This window comes from Amyelois transitella, chromosome 3, assembly GCF_032362555.1.
Source record: "Amyelois transitella isolate CPQ chromosome 3, ilAmyTran1.1, whole genome shotgun sequence".
Classification (NCBI taxonomy): Eukaryota; Metazoa; Arthropoda; class Insecta; order Lepidoptera; family Pyralidae; genus Amyelois; species Amyelois transitella.
This window is the reverse complement of record NC_083506.1, coordinates 12,346,387-12,368,732: the sequence shown is the minus strand read 5'-3', so window position 1 is coordinate 12,368,732 and position 22,346 is coordinate 12,346,387. Positions and strand designations below refer to the sequence as shown.

At 37.3% G+C, this 22,346-nt stretch overlaps 1 protein-coding gene across 1 annotated transcript; it reads right to left on the bottom strand.

Moving 5' to 3' along the window:
• Window positions 1–327: 327 nt before the first annotated feature.
• On the bottom strand, window positions 328–1,992 carry LOC106132979 (uncharacterized). The gene has a single exon (XM_013332559.1). It carries the CDS (start codon window positions 1,990–1,992, stop codon window positions 328–330), a length of 1,665 nt encoding a protein of 554 aa, XP_013188013.1.
• Window positions 1,993–22,346: the final 20,354 nt, after the last annotated feature.

Sequence of the window (22,346 nt, the reverse complement as noted above, 5' to 3'; positions counted from 1 at the left end):
TTTCCACTGCATTTATTCTGCTTTCGTGCTTCTTTTGCCATACCTGCTTACCTTATGATAGTATCTGGTTTAAATAGTTGAATATGTAAATACTTCTATTTTTTAATTTGCTCCAAACATACACATACATAAATACGCCCGGAATACATACTGCACAATGCGATGTTACAGGAAAGGGTATTTTGAATAATAAACTTCTAGGCACAGGGAAACACAATTTTTTAAAAATGTTAATGAAGTATCTAGTAACACGAATAAAAAAATAAAAAACTAAACAGTAAAACTTCAAATCCAAAAATCTTATGATGCATATTCCTATGTGTGATCTTATTTTTTGAAATAAGACCGCACAAGATGCATGCCAACATAAAAGGCGGTTGCTATAACAGTAAATTGCATTCCCGAAATGTAATTTATTTTGGAACACCATTTGCTGAATGGATTGTAGGTTAGAACCGTCGGCATCTGCATTCCACTTAAGTCCTCAAAAGTCTGTGCTTGGGGTCTCAAACTCGTGATCAGATTGAGATAAGCCAAGTGACCAGCTTCTAAAGCAGCCGCCACGTCTCCTTCAGCGAAAATGTCAAGAGCACCCCAATCCACGTGTCTAGACTTCACTTCACTCTCATCACGTCTTAATTTACTGAGAGAAACGTAATCACCACAGCGGGGTATAAACACGTCACTTATATTGGTTTCCCTGTAAGAAACAGGAGTTTCTGCATGTGGGCCAAACAATTTGACAAGTTGTGTTATCACTTGTTCTTTGGAATCATTCTCAAAATTGTCGCCCACCTTCAGATAACCTACTAAAGATGCATATCGATCCATACGTCCTGTGGTAGACATTTGAGGTCGCTCCATCGCCCATAGAATAGGACCTTGCAAACTTAAGATATCACCGCTATAACCTTGAGCCTGCCATATATTTTCTTCATATTGTATCAGAAATTTCTTAGCCATTCCACGTTTCATGGCCTTCAAAATTTCTGCTTGGGTATCTGATAGAAGCTGATCCTCGACTCTTATGTTATAGAGCTCATCAGGTCGCAAAGCCATGGCAAGAAGATTGCATATGTAATCGCTATCACCTTTCATCGTTTCGAGGATAACTTCTTCATCAGAATAAGTTCTGATTTGTTTGATTGATTTAGTCCGTAATGTGATGTCGGCGACACTCTGCTGCAAGATGTTTGCCAAACGTTTTCTGCAATAGCCTAAAAGTTTCTCGCGGAACCTTGTGTTATCACCGTCCACTAGATTCTTCGTACTACTTGTTCTGTAGCACTGATGTAGATAAAACAACACAGAAATTGTATCCGCTGATGCTCCACACACTAACCTTACTATAGTTCTCATGACATCTTTTGAATTAGTGAACAGCAGGGTGTCACAAATGTGTTTCTCCATAGTCGTCTGGTCGTAATACAACAACTGCTTTCTCTCAGATTCCGTACTGATGATGTTCACTTGGAACACTTCTCTGGTTATATTGTCGAGTCTGTGTTGGTATTGTTTCAACTCGAACCGTTCCCAAAAACTTAAGTAGTCGAAGTTGTGGTAACTGGTGACGCAGTTGACCGTTTCTCCATTGGTATGCTGAAACACTTTATTGAGTGGTTTCTCTGGATAATGTGGTTCGATTATATAGTCCGGAATGGGTATACTGAACATTGTTGAGTACATATCGATGTAGTGTCGTGTGACGTTATCAAACGCATGTGTGTGAGGGTCTTTGCGGTCACCGTTTTCGCTATTGGCTTCATCGTTATCTTCGTCAAGTTCCCCAAGGAAGACTACATTACATTTAGAGGCGTTTACTCTAGTTGGACCGACTAGATCGAGCACTACAATTGCCATGGTGTCCCCAAACTCACTCTTGAGTTTATGAGCCACTACAATTCCTGGAAGACTGCATCCCAGGATAATAACGTCAGCTTTCACATGCTTCTTCGAAGACCTGCCCCTGTAGTATTCAAATTTGGTAACCATATTGATGTATTAAAATGGATATGAATTTTGAGTTTACTATTGTTGTTGATGGAGATTTGAGGTATAATGACATTGCCACTAAACAAAATTGTCACATGTTTTTTTAGGCTTTCTGAGGGTTTATTCAATTCAATAAGTACTTGTTTTAATTTAACTTCAATGGGATTTTTAATTTTTTAAAGTAGTACAAATCCAAATTAGTCGACTTGATAAATTTTTTGTTAATCTAGCTGGCTTTGACTTATTTATATCACGATAATTGGTTGCTTTCTTTTTGAATTTTGTTTGTTGGTACAGTAGACCACATAGAAAAGAATACCAACTACAAATCATAGAAGTATCGAAAGTGGTATACATTTCCATGTGGCCCACTGGACATATTATTTATTTGAAAAGTGATGAAGAGAAGAATGTAACGAAATAATTATTAGAAATGCAATATCCTTGAGAGGTTCTTCGTGTACGTGACTAATGGCTATTGACCATGACTTTTACCATGGATGACCGACCATGAACATTTATTGTTTATCATTCATTCATTCATAGAATAGAATAGATTAGATTTATGAATGTGGATGAAGCGAAAGAAGTATGCAGGGATCGTGGCAAGTGGAAAGATGTGGTCTCTGTCTACTCCTCCAAGCAAGAGGCGTGATTATGTATGTACTCGTATGTAGAATAGATTTAATTTCAAAATTGGATACAAGGTATCACTTATTGAAGTCACATCACTTAAATCTCATTAGGTATATCTACTACCGCTTCCGAAGCGCATGTGTAGAAGAAGCGGCGGAACAAACTACACATACATATAATCACATCTACATACTTATATCCTACATTGGCCGCAGATTGAACACCCCTGCCGGATAATTTTAAATTGTCTAACACTTTTTCTTCACCCCTAAGTTCCTATAGGTACAACTTCTATTACTAACCGTAGCAAAAAAAAATAGAAATGCCGTTGTTAACGTTAATAAAAAAAAAACAAACTTCACTTTGGCTCCTCAGATTCCCGCCAAAACTAAATATTTTTAATTGTGTCAAAGTTTCTGTGAAATTCATATTGATTTGATCCCTGAATAAAATTAATCATAAGTCAACTGGTGAATCAAATAATTTTCAATCTTAAAAGTAAGCAGCATAAAGTTGAAATTCATATGATAAGTGAAGTTTCATTCATGATGTCAATGTAAGGTCAAGTTCATCATTTGGATTCTGTGGTTGCTAAGTTGCATTCCTCTGCTTTTTTTTTGCTTCTTGTGCAAATTTTATTAAGGCGATGAAATTACTTGCATTTCAATACTGTTTTAGCCTCTATAAGTAAATAATTTGCTATGAACCTCTGAATTGTGAGAGTACCTTAGAAACTTTTTAAGAATTTAAATTTAAGAGACCACTTAATGTTTTTTATTTAATACATGCCTACATACACTCACGTCTTTATCCCTTACGGAGTAGGCAGAACCAACAGCCTTGAAAAATTATAAGGCCTCGTTTGGCTTAATAATAGAATTGAGATTCAAATAGTGACAGCTTGCTAGCCCATCGCCTAAATAAAGAATCCCAAGTTTATAAGCCTATACCTTAGTCGCCTTTAACAACATCCACGGAAAAGAGATGGAGTGATCCTATTCTTTTTTAGGTACCTATATTTGTGCCGGGAACCACACGGCACCTTTTACTCAGCTTTAGCTTCCGCACAGGGTTCCACTTCCGTGGGCATTTTCAGAAAAAATAAGATTTTGTCCCATCTCAAGGTTTTCCTACCTATCTCTGTGACAAATATCATCAAAATCGGCCGAATAGTTTTTGAGTATATTCGTTAAATAAAAATACTATTCTTTTTCCTTTATAATTAGTATGGATTTCTACACTTGCAACGGTAGATGTAAAGTGCAATCTCGAATTGAATAATTCCTACAATTAAGCTCCATAAATCTTTCATTATCTTCATGAATATGTAAATAAGTTTTCTAGTTACAACCTGGTGTTAACTATTAATAAATTTTGTAAACGAATAAACAGTTAAAACTGTTATAAAGTACTTGTATTCGCATAATTGAACCTAGGTTTTGACCTAATACTATTTATCATAACCGCCATTACACCAACTCAAGCAGCATGCGTTTTTTTTAGCGCGAAAAACTATCGAAAAGCGTAACAACGGCGTCGCCGTTAATCCACCTTTTACGACATCCATGGGAAAAATATGGAGTGGTCCCATTCTTAAGTGCCGAGAACCACACGGCCATTGCCTGCAAATTTTTCTATATTTGCCATTTTTCCAAATTCTCTGAGCAAAAATAGAAAATTAGATACATGTCTCTTTAACTTTTCTGAAAAATCTGAAGCTCCGACAACATCATCAATAGAAGCAATTATTTTCTATAAAAATGTAAACACGAAAATCGGTTCACAAATGTGTCCCCAATCTTGTAACAAACATACAAATAAAAAACATTGAAACAAATTGAGAACCTCCTCTTTTCAACGTCGGTTGAAAATAATTGACCTCTTCACAACGGATGGGTGCTAGGCGCGCCCTGCGAATAAATTTGCACATCGCCTTAATAAGTTCCCAGACTGGAATAGAAGCCGGCGCTCCGTCCGCGGCTCCGACGTGCGCCCGCGCACGTACGCCAGCCAGAGCGGCGCGAGTGCGTTGTCGTACGTCACGGCACGATACTCGATCCGGAGTTGAATTATTTAGATTACTATTAATTTACACCCGACTACGGAAAAAAATTGGGGAAATCTGTATCATTCGTATTTCGTATGAAATTGGCCATCTCTAATACGACTTCTATTTAAATACTAAACTACACAATCTCTTCTAAACAATGTCTTCCATCGAAAAGTATTTACTTTAAAGTCGCCGCGACGAACGTGCCTGCCCGTTCCTGCTGTAACTGCCCATGGAATGTCCACTTGGAAACCACGTGGAAGGTACTTTCAACTTGAACAAACAAGAAAAGCGTACGTTGCTCAAATTCATTAGTATGATCATCTGTGCATCATAAATATTATGTTACACAGTAATTTCCTGGACGTCAAAATATTGTACATACATACATAAAATCACGCCTCTTTCCCGGAGGGGTAGGCAGAGACTACCTCTTTCCACTTGCCACGATCTCCGCATACTTCCTTCGCTTCATCCACATTCATAACCCTCTTCATGCAAGGTGGGCGGTTTCGGGTACTCTTGACCTGACCCTTTACCAGGACGTCCTTAATTTGATCAAGATACGTTCATCTAGGTCTTCCCACTCCGACCTTTCCCTCCACACTCTCCTTGTATATCTGCTTAGTCAACCTGCTTTCATTCATCCTCTCCACATGACCGAACCATCTTAACATACCCTTTTCTATTCCTGTAACTACATCTCATCTTCTTTCACATCATAACATTCTCTTATCACGCTGTTCCTAATCCGGTCACTCAATTTCATACCCATCATACTCCTTAAAATATTGTAATGGGACATTATTGTAATGTAAAGTAATTATACTGCTACGGACGCTACGGAAAGACTTCAACTAACTAAATGTATTTTTTTTGGTATCTACCCGAAAATCCAGTGCTATATTTATGTGAAAATCAAAAATTATTTCTTGACTTATGTAATCCTCTTTACTGTGCCTCTAGACAAACTTAGAAATGCTAAATTTCAAATCCTCACACCCAGTGTTTTAGGCTGTGCGATGACATGTCAGTTAATCATTGTTCTTTTATAACTTTTTAGCCAAAACTTGATGCCTGAGGGAATTTAGCGCCACCTTCATACATGCAGAGAACAGGTTATTCGCAATTTGATGAAAGGGATGATGAAGTACCCTATGTGTCTTAATTTATATGTAAGTGTATACCCAAAATTTCAAGCAGGTTGGTTCAGTACATAAAGCGTAAAGAGAAAACAAATTTACGTAAAAGGCGACTAAGGGATAGGCTTACAAACTTGAGATTCTTTTTTAGGCGATGGGCTAGCAACCTGTCACTATTTGGATCTCAATACTATCAATAAGCCAAATAGCTGAACGTGGCCGATCAGTCTTTTCAAGACTGTTGGCCCTGTCTACCCCGCAAGGGATATAGACGTGACCATATGTATGTATGTATAAATTTATTTTAAAATATAAGTTGGGATAGATTAGCTGGATTTCACTTTCACGATCTGCATCATCGGTCTTCCCGTTTAGTCGCTTCGATTATACAAACATACATACTTTACCATCGAAGTAAAAATATTAAAAATCCGTGCCGTCCCAAGCAATGCGCCCGCGCAATTATCTCATATAAACGCGAGCCTCCTCGCATTGCGGACGCGGCTGCGACGATTTGCAACATTACGACCACTCGGCGTCATTTCGCGAGGTCAATGTACAGATTGTTGCTGTGCAACATTGTATTGTAATGTATTGCAATTGTTATTATTGTAACGTGACGTCACAATGCTGCTACGGACGCTACAACGCTACGAAAAGACTTAAACGCGCTAACAAAATTATTTGTTACTGCAAAAAAATCGAGGGTTAAGATGTAATAAAAGAAAGAAATAAGAATAATATGCTCTTACGAAATATGCCCGTGGTTTCGTTTGCGTAAAAATAAATAATCCTGTTATTTTCCATTCTCGTGGGAGTTTAGGAAAATTCTCTTAAAATGCACCCCTAGATATTGTATGAAATAGCAATACAAACATAAATCATGCATCTTTCCTGGAGGGATAGTCAGGAACTACATCTTACTTCTTTTGCTTTCTAATAAGGAATGACATGCTAAATTACAAATGTCTTGAACCAGCGGTCTAAGGCTGTGCATTCATATGTAAGACATTCAATTTTATTATGATAGCTGTGCCCGTGACAACCTTCGCGTGGAATAGTTATTTTGGGCATCATTGAATTTCATTCAAGGATGAGTAATTTTCCCCGTTTCTTTTCACATATTCCATTGTATCTTTGCTCCTTATAGTTGCAGCGTGATGTTATATAGCCTAAAGCCTTCCTTGATAAATGGTCTATTTAACGCAAAAAGAATTTTTCAATTCGAACCAGTAGTACCTGAGATTAGCGAGTTCAAACAGACTCTTGATTTTTATAATATTGGTATAGATTTATTACCACTTAATAATGTCAGAATATAGTAAGACTATAAAAATGTTCGAGGTTTAAAATTTATTTGATTTCAACGTTAAAAATACTTTTTATATGCAAGTACTTACGTAAGTAATTAAACCCACTACAAAATAATACAATTAAGTAGACAGTGAATCGTTAACAATTGTGTTTCCAAGCGAAGTTATCTTGTGACAATCTAATCAGGTGCTAAACGTTATGTAAATACGGCGTAAAATTTACATGCCACGTCAATTTTACGTAGAATTTACGTAACGTTATTAATTAATTTGCCGTTTAGCTCCCGGCACCAATACAAAAAAGAATAGGACCACTCCATCTATTTCCCATGGATGTAAAACGACTAAAGGATAGGCTTACAAACTTGGGATTCTTTTTAAGCGATGGGCTAGCAACCTGTCACTATTTGAATCTCAATTCTATCATTAAGCCAAATAGCTGAACGTGGCTTATCAGTGTTTTTAAGACTGTTGGCTTTGTCTAGCCCGCAAGGGATATAGACGTGACCATATGTATGTATGTATGTATGTTATTAATAAGAGGAACATACTTATTGATATTGACTCGCCGACAAACGAATACTTATACATATTGACTCATAGGTTATCTTTATGTAAGGTAAGGTGCCCGATTAAAATGCGTGATGCGCAGAAAGGCACAGGTTCAAATCCCACCTCGGCCATGTACCAATATCTTTTATCAAAGTTAGTTACATTAGTTTGAATACTAACCGATGCTCTTACAGTGAGGGAAAACATCGTGAGGAAACCTGCACATTCAGGCAACTGGATGTGTAACCATGGATCCAATGCAGGTTAGGTTTACCTGCAAAGCTTGTAGAAGTCAGATGGCAGTCGCTTCGTGTAAAAACCTGACTCACCCAATCTAGGATCCGTGGTCAAAGGCATACCCCGGGCTCATCTCCAGATGATGATGCAACCGGGACTAAAGCCAGGAGGAAGAAGACTAACATATTTATCAACTGCCTTACTTTTCTTTTATGACGGTATTTTGTCCATGATAACTAAATAGACAAGAAAAACTTGGCTCTGTCTACCCCGCAACGGATAAAACGTGTGTATGTACGAACAATTACACATTTTCGCACCGCGAAAATCACAAACATGCGTTATCAATGAACGGCAAGTGTGACGTATGATGACACAGATAATGCAAAACAAGATCGCTAACACTTGTGTGTTTGTTTGTCTTGCCTTCACGTCACAATGATGAGAAACACTGACGATTCCACACGGGGATCTTCCGATTGTATCGACTCGAAGTGAATGGTTTTGTGGCGATAACTATATGCCACAAGTCAAAATAATAAAAAAATAAAATCACGCGACGCTATCATTCAAAAACAGCGAAAAACCTAAATCGCGCAGGCAAAGATTTCACGGATTGGAGCAATATATACAACCTCCGACACGACATCGTCTGTCGCGCGGTTCCCCAGGCATAACACCTAGCCAGGCGGAAGATCTTCCCTTTGGTGGCGGTCGAGCCAAATCGTCGCTCCCGCTACAGTTTTCTATTGAGTAATTAATGATTTTACTAAGTACCTGTGCGTTGTGATGTCGTTAACAAACAAAAAGAAAAATTACTTATCTAACAGGAAAATTAATTATGTAACATAACCAAACTTGAATTGTGGTTGTGGCATTTGGTGTAAGTGCATACTATTTCCTTAGTCGCCTCTTCTACGTCTACAGAATAGAATAGAATAGATTTATTTACAAAATTAGATACAAGGTATCACTTATTGACGTCACATCACTTAAATCTAATTATAACTACTACCGCTTCCAAAACGCATGTGTGGAAGAAGCGGCGGAACAAACTACACTGCAGCATTTTCATCGGACGTCAATTTACAAATATAGAAAAGGTGAGGTTGCAAACATAAATCCCTGATATTCATATACATATTGCATGGTATTTACGAGTAAGAATCTAAGGGAAGATATCATTTAGAAATCCAATTTCAAGAAAGTCTTAACACAGCGCGCTTATTTAAAGAAATTTCAGCTTTATCCCAACGTTAAAGGTTATAAATTCGAATGAAATCACATAGATAGGGTTGTGCAATTGAGATAATATTTGCAAGCAGTGCACCGACCTATAGACTCGCCTGCGTATGAGTCATTTGTTTATTTTTAAACGCGCGTAAAATTCCTAATAATCCGATACGTATTACCGCTTACGGTATAGTGAGTAAACAGGTAATTTTTAGATGACAGGGTAAAATTTGGTGCCGTGTGGTTACCGGCACCAATGAAAAAAAGAATAGGACCATTTCCATCTCATTGCCATGGATATAGTAAAAGGCGACTAAGGTATCGGCTTATAAATTTGAGATTCTTCTTTAAGGCGATGGGCTAGCAACCTGTCACAATTTTTTAATCTCAATTCTATCATTAAGCCAAACAGCTGAACATTACCTATCAGTCTTTACAAGACTGTTGGCTTTGTCTACCCTACAAGGGATATAGACGTGACCATATGTATGTATGAATACGATACTATATCTTATAATAAATACTTATATAGTTAAAAATCCAAGACACAGACCAATCAGAGAAAGTAAATTTCTAATCATGCCCCGGCCGATGTTCGAACTTCGAACCCGGGACCTTCGGTGTAACAGGCTAACGCTACCGCCGCGCCACTAAAGCCATTTTTGGATAAGCCTGTCGAGACTCTAAGCAAATATTATATTCCAACACTCAGACAGCTGATATCGGCTATCTACAGTGAAGTATGTTTACCTCATCGTTGTAGTATCTTTTCAATTGTAGCCCACTTTCACCCGGGGCCCCGCTGCCATGGGAATTTACCGAAATAACATACGTCCGTATCCCTTACGGGGAAGACTGAGCCGACAGACTTGAAAAGGCGGAACTGCCACGTTTAGCTGTTTGGCTTAATGATGAAATCGAGATTTAAATAGTAACAGGTTGCTAGCCCATCGCCTAAAAGAGGAATCCCAAGGGAATTGGCCGTTTACCTCGTAGACTTTTACAGTGCCGTGTGGTTCCCGGCACCAATACAAAAAAGAATAGGACCACTCCATCTCTTTCTCATGAATGTCGTAAAAGGCGACTAAGGGATAGACATACAAACTTGGGATTCTTTTTTAGGCGACAGGCTAGCAACCTGTCACTATTTGAATCTCAATTCTATCATTAAGCCAAATAGCTGAACGTGGCCTTTCAGTCTTTTCAAGACTGTTGGCTCTGTCTACCCCGTAAGGGATATAGACGTGATGATATGTATGTATGTATGTACTTTTACAATCTGTCTTAAACTTAAACTCTTTCTTCGCTTAAACAATGAACCTGTCACTGTCAATTTGTTCCAGGCACACGATCACGACCACTCTTTCTAAAATCTATACTAATATAATAAAGCTTAAGAGTTTGTTTGTTTGAACGCGCTAATCTCAGGAACTACTGGTTCGAATTGAAAAATTATTTTTGCGTTTGAATAGACCGTTAATCGATAAAGGCTTTAGGCTATATAATGTTACGCTGCAACTATAAGGAGCACAGAAATATTGGAAAGTACGAAAAAAACGGGGAAAATTATTCATCCTTGAGGGCTTCAATGATGCCCAAAATAACTATACCACGCGGGCATAGCTAGTGAAATAAATAAAAAAAAAAGGATATGTGTGTCGGATTTGTGCGAAATTCATTTAGTGCAGTCTGCATACATAGATAGCTTTACATAACTATTAAATTACATGATATTATCAGCGGACCCTAATAATAAATTAATAGTAAGAATTATTATTTAAAAAAAAAACTTTATTTTATCCTGATTCAATATTTTTTTTTATTTTATTCTCAATCCTATAATATTTTTTATTCTTAAGCTTACTTAACGAAATACATAGCTATCCTTACTAGCGCAGTCTGGAATAAAACCGTTCATATGAGATAAGTTAGTTACCTTCAAGATTAGCATTCCAATAGTAGCAATTAAACAAGATACGTGGCTTTTATACAGGGTCACGGCCACAGACATAGATTCTCTCGTCCACATTCTAAGTTTAATTGATATTGTGAAGTTGCCGTTGTTGAAGAAAATGCTGCAGTGCAGTTTGTTACCGCTTCTTCTGCACTGACGCCTTGGAAGCGGCAGTAAACTTAGTCTTAAGTAATTTATTTGACGTCAACCAATGTTGTTAAACCATACGTTTTGACAATTATTAAGCGATATGAAGTATCCTATAATAATGAATAAAAATTTTGAATTTGAATTTGAATTAGCTAGATACCGCCGATAGTCGATCGTTCTGTGCGAAAACAAAGATACGCCAAGATTTTTATGCGAACTGTTGATGTAAAACAGGATTGACAAAGGGATTATGAATGATGTCTCTTTCGACGATATTTTTGATACATTTTATAAAAATACTTGAATACATTAAACATATAATCACGTCTTTATCACTTTCGGGATGGACAGAGCCAACAGTCTTCAAAAGACTGAACTTGAGATGTATGACTTAATGATGGAATACAATACGGCGATATTTTTTTTATACTTCCTAAGGGATGACAGGAACTCTTCCTAAGTGTTAAAATTTAAATAATGATCATTTTAGGCTATAATTTAGAACAGTAGGTATTTTGTATAATTATTAAATAATATTAGATATAATTGTACTTCAGTGTGCTGTGTGGTTCCCGGCACGAATAAATAAAGAATAGGACCACTCCTCCTCTTTTCCATGGATGTCGTAAAAGGCGACTAAGGGATAGGCTTATAAACTTTGGATTTTTAGGCGATAGGCTAGCAACCTGTCACTATTTGAATCTCAATTCTATCATAAAGCCTAAAGGCTGAACGAGGCCTGTCTGTTGGCAAGACTGTTGGCTCTGTCTACCCCGCATGAGATATAGACGTGACTATATATGTATGTTTTGTATTTGTTCGTTGCCGACTCTAGTAACATCTAAGTCTGTGGTCACAGCTTTTCTTCGGCAAAGCAATTCGCGCCCGTCGCATTTTCGACGCTGAACTTTAAAAGCTTGTAATTTACAATGCCTTAAATAACCATTTGAATGGGTACTTGTAAAGGCTGGTAAAGCTTTAGAGAATATATCTCCTTAATAATGACTATGTTCATTAAAGAACACATTAGTCTTTGAGAACCTGAATGCCCACTACGTGATGTTAGGACTGTACCTTAAAATAAATAAATATATACGGGACAAATTACACAGATTGAGTTAGCCTCGTAGTAAGTTCGACACTTGTGTTACGAGATACTAACTCAACGATACTATATATGATAATAAATACTTATATAGATAAACATCCAAGACCCAGGCCAATCAGAGAAAGTTCGTTTCTCATCATGCCCTGGCCGGGATTCGAACCCGGGACGTCCGGTGTCACAGACAAGCGTACTACCGCTGCGCCACCGAGGCCAAAGGTCATAAAAGGCGACTAAAGTTTATATGGGCTAGCAACCTGTCACTTTTCATATCTCAAATCTATCAATAAGCCTAACAGCTGAACGTGGGCTGTCAGTCTTTCAAGACTGCTGGATCTGTCTACCCCGCAAGGGATATAGACGTGATTGTATAAATGTATGTATTAATCTGATTATACATATGAAGTAAATAAACAAACAGGAAAATCTGGCCAAAACTTTTTTCCCGAACACATGATGCGTCACACCCACATACACGGTCTCGTGACCGAAGTCATACGTTAAAAACTTGATCCTAGTGTTCTAAAATTAGTTACGCACGTGGACGATGTCACGGATACGTGCTGATTCTCTGGCATTTGTTCGTTTGATGGCCCGCCAACAACTTCTGTGAACTTTGATTTTTTTAATGTATTAATCTCAATTCTATCATTAAACCAAACAGCTGAACTTGGCCTATCAGTCTTTTGATGACTGTTGGCTCTGTCTAGCAACCGCAAGGGATATAGACGTGATTATATGTTATGTTTTGTTATGTTATGAATTATTAGATGAAATTGAATGTAAGAGTATCCTAAACAGACGAGTTTGCATAGAATTACGAATGTGGAAGAAGCGAAAAAAATACACAGGAATCGTTGGATGTGGAGAGATGTCATCTCTACTCATACGGAATCTTGAGATTCATATAAAGTGATAGGTTGCTAGCCCGTCGCCTAAAAGAAGAATCCCAAGTTTATAAGCCTATCCCTTAGTCGCCTTTTACGACATCCATGGCAAAGAGATGGAGTGGTCCTATCCTTTTATTTTATTGGTGCCGGGAACCACACGGCACATCTCATCAGAATAATTATAGATTTTATAATTGTTAACTATATATATATATATATATATATATATCCTATCACAAGGCAAAAGATTTACAAATCTATGCTTATCTTTAGTGTCCAAAAGTAAGGCTATCTCTTAAATGAGCTTATCATTTCTCTTTACAAACGCAACATTGTCACTTCCAATCAGCCTACTGACCTATCATTATGTAGTCATATATTGTAGATAAGACCATGTAATTTGGCATCTATACTATCTATACTAATAAGGCTGAAGAGTTTGTTTGTTTGTTTGAAGCGCAAATCTCAGGAACTACTGCTTCGAATTGAAAAATTTGCGTAGAATAGACCATTCATTGAGGAAGGCTTTAGGCTATATAACACCACGCTGCAACTATAAGGAGCAATGAAATAATGGAATATGTGAAAAAAAAACGGGGAAAATTATTCATCTTTGAGGGCTTCAATGATGCCCAAAATAACTATTCCACGCGGACAATGTCACGGGGACAGCTAGCCTTAACATATTGCCTACGTGATTCATTAGAGATAAGACCTTGAGTGTGTTAATTTGCGAATTTTTATGATGGCTGGCGATTGTTTGTCCGTTTGTTCGTCATCGTTCTATTTCAAAATTAGGCCAATTCTATTGTAAAACAGTTTATAGTCCATTCTTTGGTGTATTTGGACAGATAAAATAAACATCATTGGTTAATGACAAGGTTGAATTGTAAAAATTGCTTAACGATTTCCACTCCACCAAAAGCTCGTTCATTAAAATTTGGAATTTTGGGAAATCTTCTCTTATAAGTACTCCCTTATATTTTTTTTTTCAAACAGGGGCGGCCTCTGTGGCGCAGCGGTAGTTCGCTTGTCTGTGACAGCAGAGGTCCCGGGTTCGAATCCCGGCCAGGGCATGATGAGAAAAGCATGCTGAAGCGAAGACACGTTCATACCAGCTGATGGTATGAACTTTTCACTACTTAACCAGCAAGCATAGATTCTTCTACAACACTATTATCTAGTGTCAGAGGCCAAAAACATGATCCGAATAATTACTCATTAAACAATTCCAACCTAATTAGGTTATACTTACTTAGTATAAATAAGTAAGTGGTTCTCGGCACCAATACAAAAAAGAATAAAACCACTCCATCTCTTTCACATGAATGTCGTAAAAGGCGACTAAGGGATAGGCTTACAAACTTGGGATTCTTTTTTAGGCGATGGGCTAGCAACCTGTCACTATTTGAATCTCAATTCTATCATTAAGGCCAAATAGCTGAACGTGGCCATTCAGTCTTTTCAAGACTGTTGGCTCTGTCTACCCCGCAAGGGATATAAACGTGACCACATGTATGTAAGTAGAAATAAATAACTCAAAGATAATGACCTAACATTAGCGGCGCCAGGCGCCAACGATATCTCATGTATGTTCTAAGGATTACTCGCAATGGATCACGTAGAACATATTTTGGATGGACACCTACATATTTTTTTCCTGTAGTGTATTTATAACGAACCGCTACCTCATCTCCTCACACATACATATAGTCTCGTGTATAGACAGTGGGGTAGACAGAGTCAACTGTCTTGAAAAGACTGAAATGCCACATTCAGCTGTATGATGGAATTGAAATTTGAAAAGTGATAAGTTTCGTACCCTTCGCCTACAAGAGGAATCCCAAGTTCCTAAGCCTATAAAGATAGGCAGATACAACATCTTCTTCTTCAAATAAAAATAAAAACATTTTTTCCGATGCTAAGTAAAAGACTCTTCCTTGCTTTCAGACATCCCTATCCACTACTTCACCAGTTCCTGACCGGGTATTACTTTTTAGTGTAAAACGCGGGCAGCTTTCTTGCGCAGCGTATTGCTATTGCAATACAGCGCGGGAATGCTGCCTGCGCGATGGGAACCCTTCCTAGGGGTCAAAATTTAAACAATAATGTTTTTAGCTTGTAATTTAGAATAGTTTTTTTTTTATTATTATAAAATAATTAATATTAGTTTAAATTATTTAATTAGGTATATTTATTATTAGTACTTTTCTGATTAATTATAAACAATTGTATGTAGGTAATATTTATAAACAAATAAAATATTTTCAGTTTAAAGCAGTTTCAACACTATAATAGCGTCCCCTGCTGCGCGTGCGCCACTCCAAACAGATTTTAAATGAAAAATTATGCTTATTTTAGTATAATACATGAATATGATATACTTTTTAATTATCAAGCAAGTGAATCCACGGCACATGTTTCATACACCATTTTGCTAAACATTCGGCCTCAACTTAAGATTTCTTAACTTGGAAATTCCTAGGCCTTTTAGAATCCATGTCACGGCTTTGCGTCTGCGCCTAACAGCACGTAGAGTAAGAGGAACCAGGTTTTTACACCTAGTTTCTCTAATTTAGCTATGTCCAAATAAGATGACGCAACGACCATAAATGTGGTTGGTCTATTTTTAGAATTTATATGACTCATTTCTGACAGCGACGTCTTTATGATTAGATAAATAAAATTTGTAACATTATGTACGTCTGTGCACGACATATTAAAAAAAGTAGGTTCTGAGTTATTTGAGGTATAATTTCGGTCAAGTCTATTGAACGATATTATACCTCAAGTAACTCAGTAGTTACTATATATACATATAGTTAAATCTAGATATTTTTTATCAGGAGAATCTGACCAGGTATGCAGATCATATTTAGTTAAATTGTAATCGATTTTAATTTTTTTTAATCGATTCGAATCGATTATACATTCAACCGATTTGTATTACTTACCGATTTCAAAATATGATGATTCTTCCTGCTGTCTCATATATATACTAGCCGCATCCCGAGGCTTCGCTTCCGTGGGACTTCGGTATAAAAGTAGTATGTGTTGTTCTAAGTTAGTTACATTCGACTCGTATACTAAATTTTATTAAAATCCGTTCAGAAGATTTTGCGTGACAGAGTAACATAAAAACACATCATTACAAACCGTTTCATTTTTTAACTGAGTTGTTCGATGCATACAAAATTGTTTTAAATTGTTATTTTATTGTATGTAAATAAGTTTTATAGTCAGAGTTAGTGTACAATTTGTAGTAAATCTTACTCGAGTCATAGGGCAAAAGAGAAGACTATAGTTATTCATACAAAGTTAAATAATCAAATACAGAAATGGAGATTTTGCCGTGTGGTTCCCGGCACCAATAGAAAAAAGAATAAGAGCACTCCATCTGTTTCCCATGGATGTCGTAAGAAGCGACTAGAGATATAAGCGCATATAGTTGGGATTCCTCTTTTAGGCGATGGGCTAGCAACCTGTCACTATTTGAATCTCAATTCTATTATTAAACCACACAGCTGAAGGCGGCCTATTAGTATTTTAAGACTGTTGGCTCTGTCTACCCCGCAAGGGATATAGACGTGACTAATGACTATATGTATGCATGTTTTTAATGGAAAAGTTGTAAGGCATTGTAAACCTACTAAATTTATTTTTAACGGTCGTAAAGTTGACCACAATGAAATATAACAGTTTTACGACCCCTGGAGGCCTTGACTTATGGAAAAGAGGTGATTTACAAGCTAAGGTTGCTAGCCCATCGCCTAAAAGAAGAATCCCAAGTTTATAAGTCTATCCCTTAGTCATCTTTTACGACCTCCATGGGAAAGAGGTGAAGTGGTCCTATTCTTTTTTATTGGTGTCGGGAACCACACGGCACAACTTAACATTCTGTACTGAATAAGATTAAATCTTAATCTTAAGCAATAAGTATGTACGAGTATAAGACTTTAAGTGGGCTTTAAAAGTTTGTAAATGAGCTTTAAAAGTCCTAATGAACGCTATAAACGGACTTTTTAATTGCGAATGTAGTTAAGTCATTATTTTTTTTTCATGTCTACTAGATAACTCATACATGACAGCGTACTAGATTATCCATGTATTTCTTTTTTCCTTGAGAGTTCGAGAAATTACATACACATATTTACGTCTATATCCCTATACGGGGTAGACTGAGCCAACAGTCGCGAAAAGACTAAAGGGACTCGTTCATCTCTATGGCTTAATAATGGAATTGAGATTCAAACAGTGACAGATTACTAGCCCATCACGTACACGAAGCCTGATTATATTAAGCCTTTTCCTTACTCGCCTTTAACGACATCCATGTTAAATATAAAGAGTGGTCCTATGCATAACTACCGGGATCCACACGGCATTTTGAAAAATTCGCTCCGAAAATCACGCCTCTCTCCCGGTAGGCAGAGACTACATCTTTCCACTTGCCACGAGCCCCGGTTCATCCACATCATAAAACTCTTCATGCAAGCTCGTCGGTGTATGGGGTTTCCGAGTAGAATATTAGGAAATACTTAGAGACGTGTGGTTCCCGGCACCAGTACAAAAAAGAATAGGACCACTCCATCTCTTTCCCATGTATGTCGTAATAGGCGACTAAGGGATAACCTTACAAACTTGGGGTTCTTTTTTAGGCGTTGGGTTAACAACCTGTCACTGTTTGAATCTCAATTTTATCATTAAGCCAAATAGCTGAAGGTCGCCATTCAGTCTTTTCAAGACTGTTGGCTCTGTCTACCTCGTAAGGGATATAGACGTGACCATATGTATGTATGTATGTACTTACAGAAGGACCGATAACTTCCTTTTTAGATATGAAACCCTTAACAATTAGATTATTTATTCAACCGGTTGCATCATATGTTGTTTATTTAGGTATTTAGGTATTTAAAAAGTTAATGTAATTTCTTCAGGTTACACAATGAAAGAAATAATTACTGCATACTGTATCTTTTGTAACATTTGCATTACTAATTTGACATTCGCTAAGTTAACTTTCTTGTAATGATACTATATGTTTCTCGAAACGAATTAATTTAATTAAAACAACTCTGCATTTTCTCGTTTATTTTTAAAGTTAATATACTTAAATAGTTATGAAATCAATTTTTATTTACTTTTTTTTATTTGATATTTTAAATTACCAATATAATTTTATGTTTTTTGCGTCATGCTATATCATACCTCATATTATAGAACAAAAACAGCTTATAGTACAAAACTGATAATCAAATTGGTACTAAACCAAAACTTGACCACAATCTTAAAAGCGATGAGTAAGAAGTTAACCGTGCTGAACCGCAAAAATCAATAACCAGGTATGTGGTCATAATTCCAAGTGTACGCCATGAAAGAACAAAAAAGTAAGTACAGTTAAAATATAGAAGAATTAACAAAAATAAAAACAATTTAAGTGCCGTATGGTTCCCAGCACCAATACAAAAAAGAATAGGACCACTCCATCTCTTTCCCGTGGATGTCGTAAGAGGCGACTAAGGGATATGCTTACAAACTTGGGATTCTTTTTAAGGCGATGGGCTAGCAACCACTATTTGAATCTTAATTCTATCATTAAGCCGAATAGCTGAACGTGGCCATTCAGTCTTTTCAAGATTGTTGGCTCTGTCTACCCCGTAAGGGATAAAGACGTGATCATATGTATGTATGTATGTATGTAGTTAAAATAAAGGAGGAATAACGAAAATAAGTTCAATTTAAGAATTGTAAGTATTCAATTTAAATACATCAATTAAGCTATAAATCTGAACGTGACGTTTCAGTCTTTTTGAGACTGAAGCCTCTGTGTACCCTTGAGGTTGAGCTTATAAAGAAAAGATGTGATTATATATGTCCTCCTCAGTCGTTCACTCTTGACAGAGTGGTCGTGGTTTTATGATGATGCGTCTTCTTTGGACAATGAAGTCCCAGCGATGCGCCTCCATTTGTTGCGGTTTTCAGTATTAATGAGAACATTGGGCTATATTTGATTATATATGTATGTATGTGAAATAAATCACCTGTCAGCAGCTGCTTAAAGCTCAATAAAGATTGGTATTAAAATATTTTTACCAGTATTTATATTTCTAAAGCTCACCCTTACAGCATAATTTTGCCATCATCTGAGAACGATGAGGAATCTTCTGTAAATATACTTTATAAATAGGACACTGACTGACCGATTGACTAACATCTCAACTCATAGATCTATACCACCACACAGCCCTAACCGCTGGATCGAGATTTGAAATTTGAGAGGGTGATCTCCTCTCTTAGAGAGGATTTTCTAAAATTTCTAAATTTTATTGCGCTTAACGCTGTTTTCTTAAGGCGCGAGCACACTAAACGAATGTCACAACCAGCGCAGCACGAAAGCATAGTTTATAGTACCAAGGTTTAGTACAAGAAACTCGTCAATATTGCCTCACGGCGGCGCAACGGCAGAGTAGTACGAGCGCGGGTTAGTTTCAATTTGATATGACGTGTTCGAAGAGTTTCCTATGTTACAACCTGAGGGGTTAGTGCGGTCAAACGCGTCGAGCAAGTAAACGCGAGTTTGTATGGAGTTGCATTAGTACCACCGCTTTACCACTAGGTGGCGCTGATTAAATCACATACAAATTCGCGTTAACTTCATCGACGCGTTTTGATCAAGTAAAACTCGCAGTAACCCCTCTGATTCGCACGAGCGGGCCACGCTTTTAAACTGCTTCTGACTCACATTTAGTTGATGTGCTCGGACCCTTAAATCGAAGCTAGATAAAGTAAGCTTAGGCAATTCTTACAGGTTATGTCGATAGGAACATTTTGATAAATTTCGTTTATCGCGTCCGATGTCCGATAACTATGATAATTCAATTTGAATAGGTACAAAGGTGCAACAAGTGTCACAATATTACACACGTGTAGTATAACATTTAAACGCCACTGTATATGGTTATTAGAGATTCTTCGGCACTAGTTGTGACCCTGTGAAATTTTTTGATTGAACTAAGAATTATCCATTATGAGATAATAAATCGTGAAAAATTTCTCACCACAAGTCTTAAGCTTACTTTAGGCTACCGGTCGTCTTAATTGCACTGTAGGGCCTATAGTAATTTATTGTTTAATCAATAAAATATATAGTACAGTTGCCAAATAAGAACATAATAAAACAAAAAATATAAATAATCGGTTTATTCCACTTTGTTCACCCTGGTGATATGATACCTGGATGATCAAATTCACATATTTGTGTCCTGATATCACCTAATGACAAATCACCTGGATGATCAAAATAAAAAAGATTTTATTCAATTTTAATACTTACAAATTTATCAAATAGAAAAGACTAGATTTATTTTTGAAACTGGATACAAGGTATCACTTATTGACGTCACATCACTTAAATCTAATTAAGACTACTACCGCTTCCAAAGCGCATGTGTAGAAGAAGCGGCGGAACAAACTACACTGCAGCATTTTCACCCGACGTCAAATACATGTGGATCTCTTAAATTTTAATCTTATCGTGAAACAATGAACTGCATATCAGTCGACACCCATGACAGTGTACCTACACAAGGTTCAATTTCCATTCAGATACCGTTATATGGATATCAAATGCATTCCCTTTTATATCAACTCATAATTCATAACTATCACTGTTTTATCTTCAGCCGGATGATATATATCTTAAGTCACTCTTTTCTTGGCTGGAGCGAACGGTTAACTAAATAAATAAATATTTACGGGACAAATTACTCAGATTGAGTCGAAGTAAGTTCGAGACATGTGTTACGAGATACTAACTCAACAATACCATATTTTGTAATAAATACTTATACAGATAAACAGCCAAGACCCAGGCCAATCAGAAAAAGTTCTTTTCTCAACATGCCCTGGCCAAGATTCGAACCCGGGACCTCCGGTGTCAGAGACAAGCGTACTACCGCTGCGCTAAAGCGTAATAAGTATACAGGTTCATATCAGACTGAAGCTTTAAACAAAGTCTTCTCTAAGTTATGATTTAACTAGCTTTTACCCGTAGCTTCGCCCGCGCGAAGTGAGGAATCCGAAGTATATATAAATCTTATCCCTTCGTCGCCTTTTACGACATCCATGGGAAAGAGATGGAGTGGATTTTGTACTGATGACAGTAAACTTCGTCTATGTGCAGGGTGTACATTAAAACTAATAGATGTGTAATCATACATACATACATACATAAAATCACGCCTTTAGCTTTTAGGAGCGGTAGGCAGAGACTACATCTTTCCACACATCTCTGCAAACTTCCTTCGCTTCATCTACATTCATAACTCTCTTCATGCAACCTCGGCGGTTTCGGGTACCTACTCTTGACCTGACCCTTTGCCAGGACGTCCTTAATTTGATCATGTTCGCCAAGGTCTTCCCACTCCGACCTTTCCCTCCACACTCTCCTTGTTGTTGTTTTAACATCATGATTCAATATTACTTAAGTTCACCTGCAAATGTTGCTGAGGTCAGACGGTACTTGTAAAACCTGACTCACCCAATCCGGGATCGTATTCATAGGCGCTCCCCGGGCACCTTTCCAGGAAGGTGAGGACGCAACGAGGGGGTGAAAAAGTGGGGGGAGGGGGGGGGGGGGGGCAAATGAGGGGTCTAGCGGGATGATGATTCACACGGCAGCGGCTCTAGCGTCAGTTGTTACAAAGATTGATAAGGTACCTTGTAACAAGAGCAAAACAAAAAAACAAATACTTAAAAAACAAAAATTCCGCAATCTTTGTGGCAGACACAGACGTTCCGTTTCTCCGAATTCAGTACAATAGAAACGGAGATATACTTTATAGTAGGTACATAATTGTTTTAACTTTGTGGGATACCATCCATTTGGAATGCAATATTTTTTTATTCTCGACGGCCTGTTTGACTGAGTTGTTGGTTTTTCGCCAATGAGGATTCGGGTTCGAATCCCGGTCAGGTCATGATGGAAAATGAACTTTTTCTACATACATACATACATATGTTCACGTCTATATCCCTTGCGGGGTAGACAGAGCCAACAGTCTTGAAAGGACTGAATGGCCACGTTCAGCTAT